This window comes from Mangifera indica, chromosome 12, assembly GCF_011075055.1.
Source record: "Mangifera indica cultivar Alphonso chromosome 12, CATAS_Mindica_2.1, whole genome shotgun sequence".
In the NCBI taxonomy this organism is placed as follows: Eukaryota; Viridiplantae; Streptophyta; class Magnoliopsida; order Sapindales; family Anacardiaceae; genus Mangifera; species Mangifera indica.
Window position 1 is genome coordinate 7,490,423 of NC_058148.1, and position 20,172 is coordinate 7,510,594.

Here is a 20,172-nt window from a genome sequence, read left to right on the forward strand (position 1 = left end):
AGAATATGCAAAGACAATAAACAATTATAAAGTGAAATAATTTCCTAAATGCGCAGTCAACAGAATGATTATAAACTGAAGTTACGTTATTTTTTAGGCTAAAAGACTTACTCCCATCTATGGTTTAAGCCATTCTTAAAGTCTAGTATAACCCGTGAATAGGCCTAGTAAACATGCGGACAGAATGGGTATGCATGGACTAAGTCACAACAGGAATTGCTAAAATGGGTATGGGTCTAAAAAGTCTTAATTTTATATGAATAATAGCCAAAGTCTATTGTATCTAGAGATAATAATTTTGATCTGATTTTAGGAGTTTCAATCTTAACAAGGAGAAAATTCTTCTATAGAAACGGGAAAGGGGACAAAGACAGGGATGAGAAAAATCTCTGCAATCACAAACAAGGATATATGTGTCTCCTCCCCAATCTGCCCATTTTTCTTTCCGCCCCGTTCATGTCTCTTTTATTAATATATTTACTTAAAACACTAATATATCTTTATAGTTTTAAATTATTTATATTTTTCAAATTTATTTAAGTTTTTGTTATACATATTAAAGTGATTAATATGTTATATCTGTGACATTTGAAATAGTAAATTGATTTTAAATTTACTTAATTTTATTATTTAATGTATTTATATTATATTTAGAAGGTATAAGAAAATGATTTTTTCTTACGAGCATAAAGAGAGGATTTTTTCCTAATAGGAAAGAGAGAGAATTCTTTTTTTTTTACAAAAAGGTGATAAGAAATCATTTTCACCCCCCGTAATAAAGATGAGGATTAATATCCTCTACAAAAACAGGGACAAAGATTAAGATCCTCTCTCTATCTCTCCTCGTCATCCCTATCTATATTTTCTATCCTATTTTGGGTAAGATAAAACTATGAATACTCACGATCTTAAATCAATTTTATTTGTCAGTAAATCACTATTTACATGTTGACCTTATATCAAAGGATTTTTTTTTTAATTTTTAGTCAAAAATTACCTTTTTCCTTTTCTTTTAATCTAATCAAACCTAAACCTAAACTCGAATTCAATAATTAAATCTATATGCATTATATTAAATAATTTAAATGTTTTATCTTAATATATTAAAAGTATAATTTGAATTCATTTAATTTAGCAACATCTCACGAAAACTCAAATTCCACGGTTTTTTTTAAACGCCTTGAAAAGATGGGTGCCTCAATCATACGAGAGGAAAAAACATTACCTGTTATAGAAAAGTGATGCAGAGTAAACCGTTTGAGTTGGCATGGAAGCTGTTATGCAATATAGTGTCAGATTGTTTAATAAACAAGAGTTGAGATGTCTTTTAAAGAGCCTTGATGGCTATTTTGTAATTTGACATTTAATCAATACGGCAACGTTTTTCATTAGGCAGGAGATATAAGCAGACGCTGGGAAAACTTTGAAATAAAAATAGGTCACAACAATTGTGTGAATTTCCTCTCTGTTCTTCCTTATTTTCTGTGTGTGTGTGTTTCTTCTTTCTCTATCACTATAATTCTGGAACAACTTGCATCAAAAAGCACGTGTCTAGCAAACGTTAACAGACAGAAGTTTGGAAAAAACCTCAATAGCCGCTCGATGCCTTGAGTTTTTGAATAGACAATTACATTACCAAATAACACAAGAACAACTATGATTACTTCAAGCAAAGTTCTTTACACAAACAACGGTGTTAGTGGATTTCATTGATTCCAAAGTGTGTTGATTTATGACAGGACATCTACAAAATATTTTTCTATAATTTTTAGTGATTAAACAGGTGAAAATATATATAAATATTCAATGATAGAATTTCTTAGGTAATCTAGCCTTATTTTTCCTTGAGAAGGGTTTCTTGAATATTTGCTTACCTATCCTATAATACAACAATAACTCCCTTGTCAATTTGGATAGTAGCATTCCTTTTTAGAAGGTCATTCAGTTTGACAAGAACTTGCATTATTTTAACAATATGGATCTTGGTCGAATACCATTCCTCTTTTTCAAGTCTTTTTTGAATTTCATGTACTTTGAACAATCCCATAGAGACATCGTGCTGAACCATTGTATGATAACATAGTTCTCCTACAATGAATTCTCTTATCTGCAAATGTGTTCCAATAATTGTCACTTACAAAACAAGGCTAAATAGATCAGGAATAAAAATAATTTTATATATTTCAATTTTCAAATCTAAATTAATTGATGACAAATTATGTTAATTACCGTTGCAATATGCTTAAATGACGCTGGCAAATCAACCAACTGCCAGGCTCCCATATCCACTAAGCATAACCAGCAAAACTGATATGCAAACATCTCTCCCAGAAGTTGAGTTTCTAAAATTTCTCTGGCAGCAAAGGAAACATTTAGTGTCGTAAAACCAGCCAATTTTTTTTCAATTAATTAAGGCACCATGGCTGGAATTTGGCATGAATATTCATTTACCTGATTTCAACAGAAAACCCGCTTAAGAGGATAAACGTGACACTAAATGTTTACCTTCAAGGGGGGGGGGGATCCACTACGCGAACCATCAATCATATGTGTAATCAGCAGACATGACCGGGATCAGAAACTGTACCAAAATAGCAGCTCAGCATCAGATACATTGGCATTTTTAACAAACAGATGTAAAGAATTTAAGCACACATCCAAACTTACATAATAAGCCAATTCATTCAAGATTAGTACCACCAACCCAGATTTAATCTAAGTACTCCTGAAACTTGGAACTTGAACTGAACGCTCCCTCCCTTCAACTTCAATTTAATTCCAACTTCAAGACAAAGAAAAAAAATTACCAGTATAAACAGATAAATAAAACAAGAAGGAAATAAATGAATTGACGACAAATTAGCAAATTGAATTTTCAGGGAAAAGAGTAAAGTTGGTACATAAGTTTAAAAGGTTTCTTGAGCCAGTTCATTGTGAATACCCAAACTAATCTAAAGAATAGCTCAGCTAAAATTACAATTTGCACATACATGTTACTCTTCAAACATTCTATACAAGACTTTAAATCAGGCAAAAGTACTTAGTACTGAACCTTTGGGAAAACCACACTTCAAAAGCCAACTGTTGAGATTGGGAGCTCAAACCCATTCAAACCCCACATTAGAAGCTCAAACTTTCCAATGTGGGATCCAACTCTCATACCTTGTACTTAGAATCCTAACAAAGCTATTTTAAAAAGGGAAATTTTGTAGTAGGAGCACAAATAATGATGCAGTACATGATTTAGTATATTCCAAAATCCTTTTAAAAGCAAAACATATCAAGCTTATTTTCCTTTGAGGCAGTTCAAAGTGATCCATAGGGAAAATAATAAGTCATTTAGATAGACAAATAACAAGATATTATAAACCTGTTAAGGTAGCTGGAAAATATTATAATTTTCCTTAACTGGCAGCTAACAAAACCACCAGAATTGGGTCATATTGATCTATCTTACAATAGTTTGGTTGACTGAGAATCAGAGAACATTGACTGACAATTCTAGCTAAATTTCAGGGAGTTAACAATTGAGTCAGCCACCCTTCTCAATATCCCTTTATCTCCCTTTCCCTATCAATGCAGTCTACTCTCTTTCTGAAAACTTGTAGGAAAGCAATGAAGAAGCATTTGATACACTTTTTGGCCACTTCATGAGAGACCACAACCCAAGATCTCTTCCTTTACTTGTTCTCACAAGACATTAACTTCTGCTCACCAAAAAATAGTCTTATTTAAAAGATACCAATAAGGATGTTCAAAATTATTCGATAACTGCATTGAACCAATATCTGAATTGAAAAATAAGTTATTGGAAAACCAGTTTGGATACCGATTACAAATGTAACAAAATTTATTTTTCAGTTTGTTTACTTTTTAAAATCGGTTAACTGAACCAAACCAATTTTAAAAAATTAAACAAAAAATTATAATAAAGTAGGTTAACTCTCTAAAATTCGGTTCAAAACCAATTAATCTCTAAACCAATTTAATTTTGGTTTATGATTTTCTCCAAACCAAAATTTGATTCTGTTCAAAATATTGTCAAATCGGTTCAGTTAACTAGTTTTGAACACCTTTAGATGCCAATAAACGCACCTCAGAGATCAAGTGAAAAAGCTAGCCACCATTCTCCCACTTTCAATTTTCCTTTTTCAATTTTCAATTTCACAATATTTAACTCTTAAAAGCTGATACAACCTAACTAACACAAAGTTTAAGTCCAAGCCTAACGTATCTAATACACACATGTGAGTTTGTAAGCTCCTTTCTAGCCTTCTACATGTGCTTTCAGGAATTGTTATCATGTTTGACCACCATTGATTTACTCCAAGTGAATTGAGCCAGCTCTAGAAACAAATGACCTATATTTGCCAATGAAACTCCTATTTTGTTATGCTTTTACAATATTAGAAATTAAGTGTTAGTATAATCTTCAACTTCAGTACAATAGCGCTATTACTTCCATATTGAATGGCAATTATTAATTCTGGATAAAAAAAATTACCTTATCTCATTTATAACATCCAGGATACCCGGTATGTTAAAAAGCTCTACTATATTGATATACAACTTATCCACACACTAGGCTTAGAGTTAAAATTGTTTTCTCCTTGTTTTCCATCTACAACACAGTTGAGTTCCTCATTCTTCTTAGGTAATGTAACAAAGACCACAATAACACATTTAGTGGATTCTTTATAACATTAATCCAATTTCTATTTTTCATGTATGCCAACTGCATATAACTATGCTATTAACCACACATTATTTCAAACATCATGGTTAATATCTTTGTATCCCTACATATGACCATGATGACACATAGGTATTTGGCTGTGCAGGTTATAGGACCTACTTTTTGGATAGAATAATGTCTGCATCTAGGTTGGTTTGGATGTGAATGGGTAAGAGTAAAGAAAAAATTGTGTACCATATTAATATTAACAGCCATATTAAAATGCAAACAGCTAAAAGTTATGAAGCATGGATTACAGCCAATTACATAATGTGAGGCAAAACATGTATACCTTTGTTTATGAATTTGTTCGCACAAAACTAAGCTGAGCTAAATAATTGCTCTCAGCTAAATCATGAAGTGTACGATGAGACCGTGTCCCTTCACGATCAGGTTTTCCAAAATCCTCTTTCAAGAATCTTCTACACTTATCAGTATCCTACAGTAAAAAGAAGCCAACTGTTAACAAAAGACCAAAATGTAGTGGTCTAGTACAATGATCTGCATGAAAGAACCATAATATTAAATGCATTAACAAACTTTGATCTTACAGAAAGATGCAAAACTGAAAAAGAAATTTTAAAAAAGAATCCATTCAGACAGTACATGGTTCACATAAAATGGCTAGTGATTCAAAATCAAATCATTAGTATCTTTCAGTTTTGCATTCTGGTCAAATAATTGACAAGATAGGTGCTTTGTGGATAGCTTAACCTTGCATCTTGTTAGGATCCCAAGTGCAAGGTAGGGGACTTGGATCCCACATTGGAAAGTATAGGCGACTAGTGTGGGATTTATATGGCCTTGGGCTCTTCCATTTCAATAGTTAGCTTTTGAGGTGTGGTTCTCCTAAGATTCGTATCACATCTCTATCTCCCAGAAAGTGCACAAATTTTTGTGCCATAAAGATCATGTAGAGGAGGATCTAACCAGCTCAAAAAACCTGTAGTAAATATTAAAGATGGAAGGAATCTCCTATTTGTTGACATATGATATGAAATGTGAAACATTTCCATAAAATGCAATTCTCAATATATGAACAATTACTTGGTATGCGAATTCTATAGTTATTCATTTCTTTAACATGTTCTTAATCAAGATTAGGAAGCTCTCCATGCCAATGTAAAATTGCTAATGTTTTAAAAATTAAATTATAATTTTCAGTGAAAGCTACACCTGCAAGAATTCCAGCATTTGCTCTTCAATTGTACCACGCATTGCTAGAGTTTCAACATGAATTGGACGAGTAGCACCCATCCGATGAGCACGACTAATGACTTGCTCTTCCATGCTGATAAAGTTTCAACAAAGAAAAATAATTTACACTACTTTAGTTAGAAAAACGATGTTTGACATAATTTCATAAATACTATTTTATAAAAAAATCATGGCACCAAGACATTTTTTTCTTGAATATTCTCATAATAGATGGAAGAAGGGGGCCCAAGGAAAATGGCATGGTACTTCAAATAAAAATTGATGAGAAACATAACTAAGCAAGCCTTTGGTTACAAATTCATTTCATTTTTTGAAAACACGTTACAATGAAAAAAGGGAATTAAATTTTGTACTTTCAAGATTTGAAAAAGTGTTTGGGATCATAGTTTGAAAATATTGAATAAACTAATCATCAATTATTCTTAATTACTATTTGTACGATTTAAAGGATCCACCACAAACTAAAATATTATCAATTATCATTAAAAGATTTTTGCATTTGGTATCAGTGCACAGGTGGAACACACATTTAAAGGTTGTCATAATAACAGTTACAGACGGAATGATAAAAGTAGTTTTTTCAGATCTTTCACATTTCACAGATAAAGCAATAACAAAAGTTTGTTTTCGGCATAATTGAAAATGAACACTTATTTTATAATTCATTAAGCACAAAAGCACAACATTCATTAAGTAAGCACAAACACGGCCTAAAAATTTAGGCAGGATGAAACATTTCAAGAAAACTAAAAACCAAGAACTAGGGCTCACCCAAAAATGTTATTTTTCCCCTTCTAAAAAGAATTTTATATCAAATTATAATCAAATAACATTACCTTCTGTCCCAGATTGGTTCCATTAAAAACACATGAGTTACAAAGCTCAAATCAAGACCCAATGCAGCACTTCCATCCATTAAAAGAGCCAGACAGCTATAATCATGCTGGAATGTCGCCAGTGACTTAATCTGAATGATTTTAGTTAATTAAATTGAAGCATGAGAAGAAAAATTTAAGAAATAATTTATCTGGAAAAAACTTAATGAAGAAAAGTACCTTGTTGCTAGAGTGCATTGGACTATACATACCAGCAAATTTGATGCCAGCAATTGTTAACTGTCAAACAGGTAAGCAGTTCATAATCCATTATTTGCATAAAATAACCACAAAAAGACATGTCAAAACAATGATAAAGTAGCTACCTGCTGCTCGATCACATGTATATGCTCCAGAAACTGAGAAAAGATTATAACCTTCTCTGGTAGTGACTTGTAAGACTCCAGACTCGGTCTATAGCAATTTTGCTCTGACAATTCGCTCAAATTGCTCTTCTGAGGTGGACAAACTAGTTCCTTGGCATGGCTGATGCCATTATCTTCATTCATATCAACCTCCTGTAATGCCTTCAACTTCTCTATCAGATAAGCAACTTTACTGCTGGACGTTGATTGCCAATCAGGATTCCAGTCATCCTAAATATAAATAAAAGCCAAAAGCATGCAAAAGTAAACATTATTTACATGTAAGTATGTAAAAAGACGACAGATATTCCACTTTGATGAAGGCCTACCTGCCTATACGAAGGTTGTAATTCAATAAGATCTTTTGGGACAGGCCACTTTGGGTTGGGGTTTTCAGGGCGGGTTAATATTTCAGGAGACTGCATTTCATATAAGTTACCACAGCCAGGAAAGGTACACCTTTCACTGTCCAATGCAACACATCCAAGGCACAAAATATGCCTACAGGGGGTAATGACAGGTAGACGGCACCATTCCTTGCACCTAACTCATAAGAATAGGGGTAAAGTCAATTTCTTTGATGTGAAATCAAGCAACTTAACATAAATTTAGTAGTTACAAGTTTTAAAAGAAAAAATCATCAGCAAATTGTTACCTGTGACAGTTGCCTCCATATAGGAGATTATATTTAATGAAAGCATATTCCTCTGAAGCAGGATCAAGACCACTTTCAACTAGAATATCCATTGTTTCTTGAATATCCTCACCAGCATCTGTTACTTTAATATGTCCGGCTACACAGCATGATAACCTGACATTCCTAATAGTAGTAGTTCGAAATTTCCACTGCTTAGGATTCAGTAAACTTTCAACATGGGAAGGATCATTCCAGTCAGCCATTAATATATTGCGCCGTACTGTAACTACCAGTTCATTATAACTTTTTGCATGCTCCTCATTAAAATCCAGAAATGTTACCACCTTGATGCATGGTGGAATGGTTTGCAAATCTATCTTTCTAGCGCTAATCATGCACCTACGGAGCAACTGCAATAAACGTGATCGACCCCCTTCCATCTCTAGCTCAAATGGCCTAAGAATGCCAGTCTCCCATGCCTTATGATCATTTCCATATGCTTCTTCATGAAGAAACTTCAGCATTGGTTGAAGATGAGACAACTGACTATTTGGAGTGTTTGGAGTAGGGGTTCCAGTTAATAGCCAACGATTTGAAGCAGCCAATGAAACAGCCATTTGCAATTTGTTTGTCAAGTTAAGACTTGAACCAAGGGTGTGTCCTTCATCTAACATGACCCTAAGCCAATGCACTTGCATCATTGGACTTTTCTTGCGGGGGCCCCATTCTGCACTTAAACGGTTAAAGGTAGTGATAACAATATCATAGTCCCAAGCCAGACTGTGAGCAGAAGGCTTTTTATGATCAGTCCAAACAAAAAGCCGCAACTGTCCAGCTCTGACATGTTTCTGGATTTGGGTTTTCCAGTGGTCAACTAAATAAGAAGGAACAACTACTAAAGTTGCCCTTGATAAATACAACCTGACCGAATCTAGTGGTTGACACAGAGCAATTCTGAGAGCATCCAAATCAAAGGCCAAGTTATCAAGAGTCCGTGGATAATACCACCTACTAGTACCCTTTTCCAGTCTTCTCACAAGACCAAATGCTTGAAATATTTTTCGGAACCCTTGGCCATCTCCCTCACCTAAAATTGGACTTGTTAAACCAATTGTTTCCATTTGAGCAAGATTCTCTGGAGAAAGTTTAGTTAACCAAGTTAATGCTTTCTTTGTTTTAGAATTTATCAGGGCATAATGTTCCTTTAGCACACTGATAAAAAAAGACACATTTTGCTTTGTTCCACTAGCAGTTCCCTTAATGTGAAATCCTGGCAAGTATGTAATAGACTGACAATTATCCCAAGTTTCTTCTGGATCCCTGCAACTCTGATGCGCAAGGTCTGTGTTCATACTACAAAACCAAGCTGATGTAGCTTCAGTTACACTAGCATCTACAACCTTTCTCCACTTGTGACAGGCATCACACTGAACCCAAGTTTCATTGGATACAAAATGGTCGGCAGTAGCCTTGTCAGTCCTATTGCAATTGTTTGACACTATATATGATAAACCAATTTGAGATTTCTGAAAGACATGGTTAGAGTCATTAGAACGATTCTTTGTGGATGACTTTGTTTTAGTTTTGCCATAGTTAGAATAACTAGACTCTAAATCATCAGCATGAAAAAGGTTCTTCCTTATTCGACCCAAGCTCCTTGTGCACCTAAATAAAGGTGAAGCAGGTTCAGAGCTTGTATCTGATGGTGAAATCATTCCTATGCCAGGAAAAGAGCCAACTCCCTCAATTAGCTCACCTGGATCCATCAACCTAGCTCTTTTGGGGAACGAGCACTTCAGATCTTCGACGGGACTAAATTTATCTAAAGATAATTGTCTCCGACTAGCATTTGGATACACTAGTCTTTTCTCTACAAAGATATTGTTACAGGTGGATTTATCACCACTAAGGTCATAATAGCCACACCTCTGGTCACCATTATGAGTGCACCAGAAAATTTGAACTCCATCCGGAGGATCAGCCAGTGTTCCTTGGGTCTTCAGAATAAGAGATAGAGCAGTTATAGTCTTACCTAGTCCAGGTTCATCACAGAACATTCCCCCACGAAAGTCTCTAATAGTGGGGACCAACCCAGTAACAATAGTACCAGAAACAGTATTAACATAGAAAGGAAACCCATCTTCAGTCAAGAAATCCATGTACAGAGGATGGTGGAGAACTTCAGAATTCCGCTCCCGGTGCAACATCCATTCAACTGCAGCCTGCTGATGAGGATAAAGCCTGAGTTTCATACAAGGCATAATTGATGCAGCCAAGGTTCTTAAATGACGACAAGTTGCAGCAACCTTGACCAGGTCCATTGGACCAAGCCGAGTTAGTATAGAAAAAAGAATATCATCTGTCACATCTGACATGCCAGAGCTGCAAGAATCATACTCTGGCTTTATTCTAGAAGAATCAAGCTTACCCTGATTTAATACAGTAGGCAAGCTCTTAAAAACTTCATGCAGTTCAAAAAGCTTTTTCTTAGAGGAATTAGGGGCACCACAGTGCAAACTGCAGTGGAGAACATGGCAATCAGAAATATTCCAAATTGTACTTCCATTTGAATCTTTACAGTATCCACCACCATCAGAAAGCATTGTCTTTCTATGTGCCCAATCACAACTGCAGATTACTTAAATTGCATTAGCAAGGCAGATAAAACTAATGCAAAGTAGAAAGACAAACTGTCACTTTTTTTACAAGATAACAAAATAACTAATATAATTAAAGGAGTCAGCAAATAGAAAACAATAATGTAACTGCTAGATTAAATTTCAAGAGCATTGTGGCAAAAATACAACCAGGACTAGCAAAAGTACAACCTGGACATTGAAAACTGTAATTGTAAATTTGGTAGGGGGAAAATAGCAATTTAAAGTAAATTTTCTATACAAGTAAAGTTGCACCATATCGGTTAAAGCTCTATATCTCAAGTGATAAATACGTACAAGGTCAGGCAATTGTCACTTAAATTTTTTACTAAATTCAAAACACTAATTTTTTTTTTCCTTTTTTGATAAGAAACAATTTGAAATAATAATTAATAGCCAAATATATATCATGATCTAAGGGTTTCAAAGGTAATAAGCTGACACTTAAAATAACTACTTTTACTACCCATTCACAAACGTTAGATAAAGGCAAATCAAAGGTTGAAAATTAGTTTCACCAATTCAAGTCAAAAATTAAGTTGATATAGCCTGACCATACTTAAATATGAAGATATCAAATATATGAAGTCCTACATTATTATTATAGATAAAAGGTAAACCCATAAATGAAGTCCTAATAGCACTGGTTCAACCAAATTGGCAATCTAGGAATTATGTAACGATGCATCACCAGGAATAGTTAAGAAGATTTTTTGTGTAGGTTACAAATTTCATATGGCACACATTTAGAAGAATAATGTATCAATCTCCCAAGAAAGGATGGGGCTACAGCGAGGTGATTGAGGTCTTGTTGATGCCCACGGAGATCAAATTAATAGATTAATGTTTAATCGAATAAAGAAAAATAGAAACCATTGATTTAAGTTTATAAATTTAAATTTGGGGCGAAAATATTCCCGATACTACGGTACTGGCTCATAGTAAGGTTACCGGCCGTTGACAGCAACCGTAGTATTGGAGAATGTACCTCAAATGTCTGAACATAGCACCAGCAACGGAGCCGAACTTCGGAAACTGCCAACCGGACCACACAGCAATCGGCAAATAAACATCCACAAGCACCACAGCTCTGGCTTCCCCATGTTCCCCAATCTCCACGCGAATCACTCGCGCGTCAATCTTCACACACTTCTGATTAACCAACGACTGCAGCTGGTGCACCACACTAATGCTCCCGTTAACCAATCCCATCCTCCTCAGCCTCCGTTTCGTACCTGCACTCAAATTTTCCTTCGAGACGGCGCAGTTCTCGCGAGGTCTAGTGTAAACTGGGGACAAAGCGACGCCGCTTTCGGATCTGAAACCGGTTTCAGATCCGCCAGTGAAGATATAACATGGAGTGTTGAAATGTAGGGTTTGGCTGAGATTCGAATGAGGGGGATTAACCGTGAGAACTGCACAGAGGTAACCGCAGAGCTTGTGGTCAGAAAACGACGTCTGGTCCATTAGATTGACGAAATTAGGGTTTGGAAGATCGACAATGAAGAAAGCGCACCGAAGAGAGAGGAAGGATTCGTCGTAATAGTTTAGGTGGTTACGATACCGTTCCTCTCACGTTTCAGTTATGCCTTGACGATCACGCGATTGGTAGTGATGTTATTGGGTGATTGTCAATGCTTGCATCAATTTAGATACCGTCACTGCAAATCATGGTCATTAAGATGAGGCCAAAAGTACTTGGTCCCACCCAAGGTTAGGTGTAATACCAATTCATACTTCCAACTTTCAAAAACCTAAAATTTTACCCATAAACAAAATTTTGTTAAAATCCTCAATTAAAATTAAGGGTAAATCCATTATTTAATAACAAAATTTTAAAAATTAAAATTTTATCATATTTTTCTATTTCAATTTTAAAATCTCGCAATTCTCTCATGTTCAAAATTTGAAAAGTAACAATTTCTCCTACTAAAGTTAACTTGAAAACCATCTTATTTTCTGATGACAAAATCTACTTTGATAGCCTTCTCCAAGACTGGCCACCTTTCTTTAGTGTGCACTGTCACTCTCGACAATAGAAGGACCAATTCGTAGGACTAAGACGAATATCAATCGAAAGTCTAAGAATCTCATTCGTCTTTGACCACCATCAGGAGACTTCTTCGTTGGACCTCATTCATTGTCAACTGCTAAAATGAAAAGAGCTATGGAGAGGGTTCATTGTCAAATGACGACACAAGCAACAGACAAAATCAATGATGAACCAATCTTTGATTTTTTCAATATGTTAAAAATCAGACAAAGATGAAGTTGTCGATAAAAGATGAAGAGAGCTCTAGAAGAGAGAGACCGAGCCAATCTTCACTAAAATAACAAAGATGTCGATGAATTTCGATCTCCGATAGAGATGAAGATAAAAAGAAAACTCTAAGAGAAAATAAGTAATTTTTTGAAACTTAAGTTTTTTAGAAAAATTATTATTTTCTAAAACCAAGAGAGTGAAAATAAGATATATTTTATTTTTAATATTACTTATTAAATAACATTAAACCTATACTATTGACATAAAATTTTAATATAATTTGAATAATAGACAAATATTTAAGTTTTCCAAAGTTGAAATATATGAGTTGGGATTGTACCTAACCTTGGGTGGGAATTAATCCTTTGGCCTCGGAAACTGAAACGTGAAAATATAAAAAGATACATACGCGGTTCTTTTTTTTTTTTAATATTAAAAAATTGTAGCAAGAACACAGACAATAGAAAACAGGAGCATAGATGATGTAAGTGCTATTGGGTGCCCGTCAACAACTCTGTTGAAAGTAACAATGGGCCATTGGCTGGAATGATTTGGAATTGCCTAACCATCAATTTTCCCTTTTTCAAAAGAAACTTTACTTTTCCTTTTCTTTTTTTTTATTTAACAAAAAAATCTAGTAGAATCAAATTATTTTATTTTTAACAGAACCAGTGGATCATATAGACTAGATCAGGGCAATCAAAAATATTCTCTTAGTATATTATCAAGAGACTTGAACACACATCTTTATCTTGTAGCCGCAACCCTTTATAACCCAAGTCACGCCGTTGGAAGGAGCCATCAATTTCTTGCCAAAAGATAACAACTATTCAGTCATTCTTTCAAATAAAACTGACAATTTTCAATATGATGTGAAAAAAAATTAGATTAGCATTAAGTTTTTTTGAAACGAAATTTATTTCGATCAATTCCATACGATATAAAATTAAATTAGTTAGTGTTAAGATTCACACGAAAGTAATCTAACATAATACGAATTAATTCAAATGTTTTAAAGAAATATTACTTTAATAAAATTCATTATGGATAAATTACGAACCATGTTATGTGTACATATTTTTTATATATAATTTGAGTACACAAATTATATGTTATCATATGATTGAGTATTACTTTATCTTTAATTTAAAATTAATTACATGATAATGCATCATCTTTGTGTCTAAATTGTATACCAAAAATATGAACACATAGTTTTATTGGTAAATTATAGAAATATTGAAAGATAATATCAACAGCAGATGAAATTTTTATATATTGTATATAATTAAATATTTATTAATTGCAATTACTAATATTATTTTTAATTTTTTCAAATATTTTATTTTATTATCAAGTAATAAGAATGTGATTTGGTTAATTGGATTATTGATGATTTTAAAGATTTTAAAGATTTTAATATGTAATTTTTAGACAATTTGTAAATAAGATGAAATTTATATTATATATTTTGCTAATAGTAGGATGGGGTAATTTCGTGAATACATTAAAACAGTAAAAACGTTTTAGAAAGTGAACACAATAGATAATTTTATATTAATTTAGGTCAGGTCAAGTCAACCAAATATTAAAGAGTTAAATTAAGGTTAAAAAAAGTTAACATAATTTTAATTTTAATCTAATCAGAGTTAAAAATCTTTAATATAAAACTTGAATTAAAACGATACAAATACGATCTGATAATACAACCGGTCTGGACTACTCTCAAATGACTCTGAGAGCACTTACATCATCTACTTGTAGAAAGCTAGGGCATATAAAAACCTTTTTCTTGAAACTATGTGTCGGGCAAGTCTAAATCAAGCAAATCATAGGAAACCAAGGCGCACATATATATGTATATTACAAATCACCGTCCTTGATTATTCAACGTATCTTAATTTCAAATAGGCCAAAGAACTATGTTCCACCCAAGTTTGATTGTAAGACAATACATCTATAAGGTTTGAAAAAGGCCAAAGGACTATTTTTCACCCAAACTATGCTGAATTCTCAAAGTTTCTCCTGTTAATTTTGAAAATTACATTTACCCACCTATAACCATTTAAATATATTAATTTTAAGAGTAAAATTATCATTTTATATTTGATATTAAAAATAAACTTAAATATGATTTTATTTCCCCCCTAAATTTAAAAAACTAACTTTTCTTCCCTAAACCAAGTTTTAAAAAATCACATTGCCTCCATAGGATTTAGTTTCAAAACGCGTTTAGTCTCTCCGATGCTATCGTCCACCGTCTCTCCCTCCCGATGGTTTCCCTTCCTCTGACGGCCCACCTCAACTCCACCCCAACCCATTCGACATCAAGCGATGTCGTCTAGGAAGATGAGATCTCGTCTTCATCGTTTGGAAAGATGATTTCTCTTTCCAAACGACGTCTCTCGGTGTCGGATGGGTTGGGGTGGAGTTGAGGTGGGCCGTCAAAGGAAGGGAAACCGTTGGGAGAGAGAAACGGCCAGCAATGGCGCTAGAAAGACTGAATAAGTTTTGAAACTAAACCCTAGGGGGGAAATGTGATCTTTTCAAACTTGGCTTAGGGGATAAATTGTTAGGTTTTAAACTTTTAGGGGGAAAAATGAGATTAAATATTCAGGGGTTAAGTTTCCGTTAAATTTAATCAATCATGGGTAAGTAAATGGTATTTTCAAAGTTAACAAAGAGAACTTTGAGAATTCAACATAGTTTGGGTGGGAAATAATCCTTTGGCCTTTGATAAAACCATAGTCTCACTTATACGTTAACTTTTGTTAAAATTTTTTGTTAGAGATAAAAAGAAAATCGTTATTTTACCAATAATATTAAAAAAATATAAATTTCATTAAATTTTCCATCCTAGGTTTTAAAAACTAATAATTTCATTTTTATCTAAAGTTTTCTAACTTTGAAAAGTAATATTTTCCCCCTAAAACCTAGGGTTTATTTTTTTACTATCTCTGACCACCGACAACAATTCTTGAACCCACACACCAACCACCATCTCTCTAGTATGAGGAAGAGTAATCTGAAATCGACGAAAACATTGTCTTCAAAGATTCCAGACGAATTGGTGTCAACACGCATAGTGTTGTGACAATTGGTTTTCACATGCTTTCTATAATGCAATGCTTGCCAATGCTAGGGCGATGCTGAATCAAGAACGCTTGCCATGACCATAACAAGCGCTATCAATGGTTGCAGAGGCTGTCCGAAAAGTTGAGTTGGAGTTAGCATTTAGAAAACTTATTCAATACATTTGAGAGAAACGAAATTAAAATAAAGAACACAAGTTGGATTTCATAAAAACTGTAATGTGATGATCGTGGAGTATAATATTTTACCTTTGTCAAAGAAAAAAATCATATAGAAAAATATTTGTATAGTAATATGATAATGCTCTAATATGTACGGATGAATTCGATCCAAGTCTAGGCTCGGATTGAAAACATAATGTCTAGTTTGAGCTTGTCCAAATTAATGCGCAAAACCATACTAAAGGTCTACCAACGGAGTAAACAATATCATTGCAGTGGTGAACAATGTTGCGTACAAAGAACATTACCACCCTTTTTTGGCAATTTCAATAACAAGAAATTGTAAATGAAGAAGGTATTTGTTTTTGCTCTCTACTTTGCAACACTCCCCTTATATATCCATGGAGTTATGAGGTTTGTACAGTAGGGGTGAAACTCTTGCATCCTATACGAGATTAGTGGTGGACTACGAGGACTAATCTCTTGTTACGACCACATATTTACTTGGAAATCCACATTTCAAATTCTCCCTTTCAGAATTTTGATCACTCCCGTCCAGAATTCGGATCACCACTTCCCAATTTGTGGCCACACTGGACAGAATGAAAAACAGAGCATGTTATGTTTTACATTTATGAAAACAGATCATATTAAAAATAATTTGCTTAGAAACAACCAAAGTTGCAATGGCAAATAACGATCTTGAGCGATTTGATTATGATTCAAGTTTGTATGTATTTTTTTACTTCTGTTGGCTTCTGAATCTGATAGAAAAGTCTTATTGTAGAGCCTTTCTGCAGCTTTTAAATGGTCATGATATCTTTTGTTTAACGCTAGCAGATGTGGAACGCAGAAGATGCAACGTGGTGCTAGGCATGAAAGTGGTAATATTTTTTCATAAAGTTTTCCAGAGAGAGTTCAAATCTTGTAAGCTGATAGATATGTGACTTGTCCAGGTTTATGAAAAAGATCCCGCTTATGGATTCTGACTAGGAAAAATTGTTCTGTATATATAAGTTTTTGGAAGTAGTCTCGGGAATTAATAACACCATGTACATCCAATTTTGAGTATTTAATTAAATACCGAGATGATGTGTCATTATGTTATTGGATGATATGTGGCATATCATCTTATCTGGATATCCAATTTGATATTTAAGACTGGGTGCACATAGCATTGGTTGCCTAGTGTTTTCTGTAATGGAGCACTTACCAACGCCATGGTAGCTGCCGGACCAAGAACGCTTGCCACCACCGTAACCAGTGTCATCAATGGCTGCAGAGATCTGAAAAATTGAGTTGGAGTTGATACTGAGAAAACTCATTAAATACAGTGAGAGAAACAAAATTAAAATAAAGAATACAAGTTGGATTTCATAAAAATGTGATGTGATGATCATGGGGTACAATATTTTACCTTTGTCTAAGGAAAAAATCATATGGACAGATGTTTGCATAGCAATACTCCAAATTGTCGGGATGGGTTCAATCCAAGTTTGGACTCAACTTAAACTTATATTGAAAACATAATATCCAATTAAAGTTTAAGTTTGAACTAGTGCAATTAAAGTGAATAATATAATTAGATAATATAATTAGAGGGCACAATGCCACATGTCTCCTATATACACACTTTAATATTAACCAATTTTAGTTGACAAATACTTCACACTTGACACGTATACTTATACGTCGCATGTCTCAAGAGGTCAAACCTTTCTTGCCCATAGGTCGAACTGTGTTTCGAAAGCTGCTGTTCTTCTACCTGCTGCCAGCTACATTTGCTTAGTCTAACGAAAATTTTATCCATAGAGTCATGTGGTTGGTACCGTGGGGGTGAAGCTCTCGCATCCCATACGAGATCAGTGGTGGACTATGAGGTCAAATCTCTCTGCTACGACCACGTATCTCTTTGGAGATCCACATCTCAACTTCAGATAACCTCTTTTCATAATTCCGATCACCACTTCCCAATTTATGACCATACTGGACTGAATGAAAAACAGAGCATTATATATTTTACATTTACGAAAACAATTCATATAAAAAAAATTGTCACTGTGTAGAAATTAGAATTCTCACCTAACTTCTGCAAGATTTTCTCAGAGATTCTCTTCTTCTTCTTCTTCTTCACTTGAGAGGACTTGTTGAAGTTCCGAAGATCTTTATCAACCAAAGTTGCAATGGCAAATAACGATCTTGAGCGATAGAATTATGATTCAGGCCCCGCAATCTTCATGTGTGTACAATGCCTTACTCACTTTGCTACAGCTCAAGGAGAATATAGAACAGTAATTTCTCTGTCTCTTTCCTTCCTTCTGTCGCTATTCACTAGATCTTTCTTATAATTTATATAAACCTTCTAATCACCGTCTGGATATCACAGAGCTTCTCTGCACAATCTGCATCATTTTGAACCATTAGCTTCCTCTCACTGAATGTAGGAATCTTACTTAACTAATCAATGTCAAGTCTTTACTCCCCGGCTGGCTTGCCTGGTTGGGAGGATTGTTAGGCATCCCCAAATTAAATTGGGCATGGATTGAGCTAGCTTTTGGAGTGTGAGAGGCCCATTACCACTTTTGAAGGAACAAATAATTTTCTATGATAAGCAATTGTTTGATGGCACAGGAATGGGGATACCGTAATAATATCTATACACAGTTATGTATAAAAAAATCTACTCAATCTAACTATTGTTTCCGATGCAATTTGAAGAATTTGGTGAGTCCGAGAATCTTTTTTCTCAGAGAGGTGAGATATCCCTTCGCTCATACTCAAAATTTGGTTTCAGATTTATTACCTTAAACTTGGCTTGGTAATTTTGATGAATTATGTAGTATTGAATTGGTAGCTCAGCCCCTAGGCACCATTTTCTTCATCCGGGCTAGCATATGTGAAATGCAGAGGATGCAAATAGGTGCTGGGCATTAAAATGGCAACGGCAAAATTTTTTACTTAGTTTTCTTCTTTTTTCTTTACAGGAATATTGTAAGCTAATTGTTATGTTACTTCTCTAGATAAGTGAAAAAGATTCTGGTTATGGATTCCGAGTAAGAAAAGTTGGTCTGGATATGTAAGTTGGTGGAAGTTGTTAATTCATGGAAGATATTCAAGTATATTATTGTACTTCTGATGAGGAAATCTAATTGCATGACCTTGCTGAAAATTTGGAATGGAACCGGTCATGAGGTGTTTTCTTTAATGAAACGCAGGCCGATGCTAATGCACCCGCCGGTGTTGCAACATGCGAACCTACCACCACCACAGCCACCACCAATGAGCACTTAGGTTTTCTTGAGTTGGAAGTTGGCATACTATTGTCAATAACCTCTTGACAAGAACTTGACAATAACCTCTTTCATTTCAGATTTTTAGTTGTTTCAATTAACTTTTGCACTGGATTGATTCTCATTCTCTCTTAGTAAGAAAGGGAAATTGTGGTTACTGGTAGTAAGACTTAATGATCGACAAGAAAGGTGCATCCACAAGATCAAGACAAGTTTCAAGAAACCCAGAAACCCTTAAGACTTTTTTCTTGATATTGATAATGATAGGTACAGAAAGATTAACACAGACAGAGAAGGGAAACCCTGATGGTTAAACACTGTATAGTACGGATTGCATGGAGTAACTTTCTGAAAATTATAAGCGAACGCCAGTGAATAGGAAAAGAGAGTATGAAAGAGAAAGAGACATTACTATTTTGAGCCCTTCTCCGGTCATTGCAAAGTGGGTACGGCATAGTTGACACAAGAAGATCGGACAGCCGATAGCACGATCAAATTCCGAAAGAATAGTATCCGCCATTGCAAATTTGGTTGACAAGAGAACCTCGGAAATTTCACTGAGAAAATCTGAGAATGTTGGCTTATATAGTTGGAGAAAATTATATGTTATATTTTTAATACATAATTTGGATATATTGATAATGTATCAATTTGTAATCGAATGATTTTGAATTAAAAATAAAATAATATTCAATAACATAATAACACATTATTTGTACACATAAATTATATATCAAAAATGTGTATACATCGTTTTGCTCTTGTTGAGTTATACTCAAAGTCAGATTTCAGTTATAACAGAAAAAACAGCAGTTACCCAAATTTCCCGCTTCTTTCACTTTCTCCACTGTTTATGAACTAATAATCTCATCAGATTG

General features: G+C 34.2%; 1 protein-coding gene across 7 annotated transcripts; it reads right to left on the reverse strand.

Moving 5' to 3' along the window:
- Window positions 1-1,743: 1,743 nt before the first annotated feature.
- Window positions 1,744-12,122, reverse strand: LOC123192925 (F-box protein At3g54460). Of its 7 annotated transcripts, none has more exons than XR_006496977.1 (12): window positions 11,476-12,122; window positions 7,849-10,458; window positions 7,523-7,736; window positions 7,155-7,424; window positions 7,009-7,068; window positions 6,790-6,920; window positions 5,912-6,026; window positions 5,028-5,174; window positions 2,668-2,782; window positions 2,506-2,581; window positions 2,230-2,353; window positions 1,744-2,107 (listed from the first exon to the last, which is right to left on the reverse strand). XR_006496977.1 is itself a non-coding variant. In XM_044605632.1 (9 exons), the coding sequence occupies exons 1-8, from the start codon at window positions 11,952-11,954 to the stop codon at window positions 5,034-5,036; spliced, it is 4,020 nt and encodes a 1,339-aa protein (XP_044461567.1). In that variant the 5' UTR covers window positions 11,955-12,122; the 3' UTR covers window positions 3,409-3,707; window positions 5,028-5,033. The 7 variants fall into 7 exon arrangements, 1 of the variants encoding a protein (XP_044461567.1); XR_006496975.1 differs by having other exon boundaries at window positions 2,452-2,581; XR_006496973.1 differs by having other exon boundaries at window positions 2,230-2,581.
- Between the last annotated feature and the right edge of the window lie 8,050 nt (window positions 12,123-20,172).

Coding starts and splice junctions, on each gene's coding strand:
- LOC123192925 (XM_044605632.1), bottom strand. CDS start 11,954: ATGGACCAGACGTCGTTTTCTGACCACAAGCTCTGCGGTTACCTCTGT. Junction 7,425..7,522: donor TACAACCTTCGTATAGGCAG/GTAGGCCTTCAT, acceptor ATTTATATTTAG/GATGACTGGAATCCTGATTG. Junction 6,921..7,008: donor CAATGCACTCTAGCAACAAG/GTACTTTTCTTC, acceptor AAAATCATTCAG/ATTAAGTCACTGGCGACATT.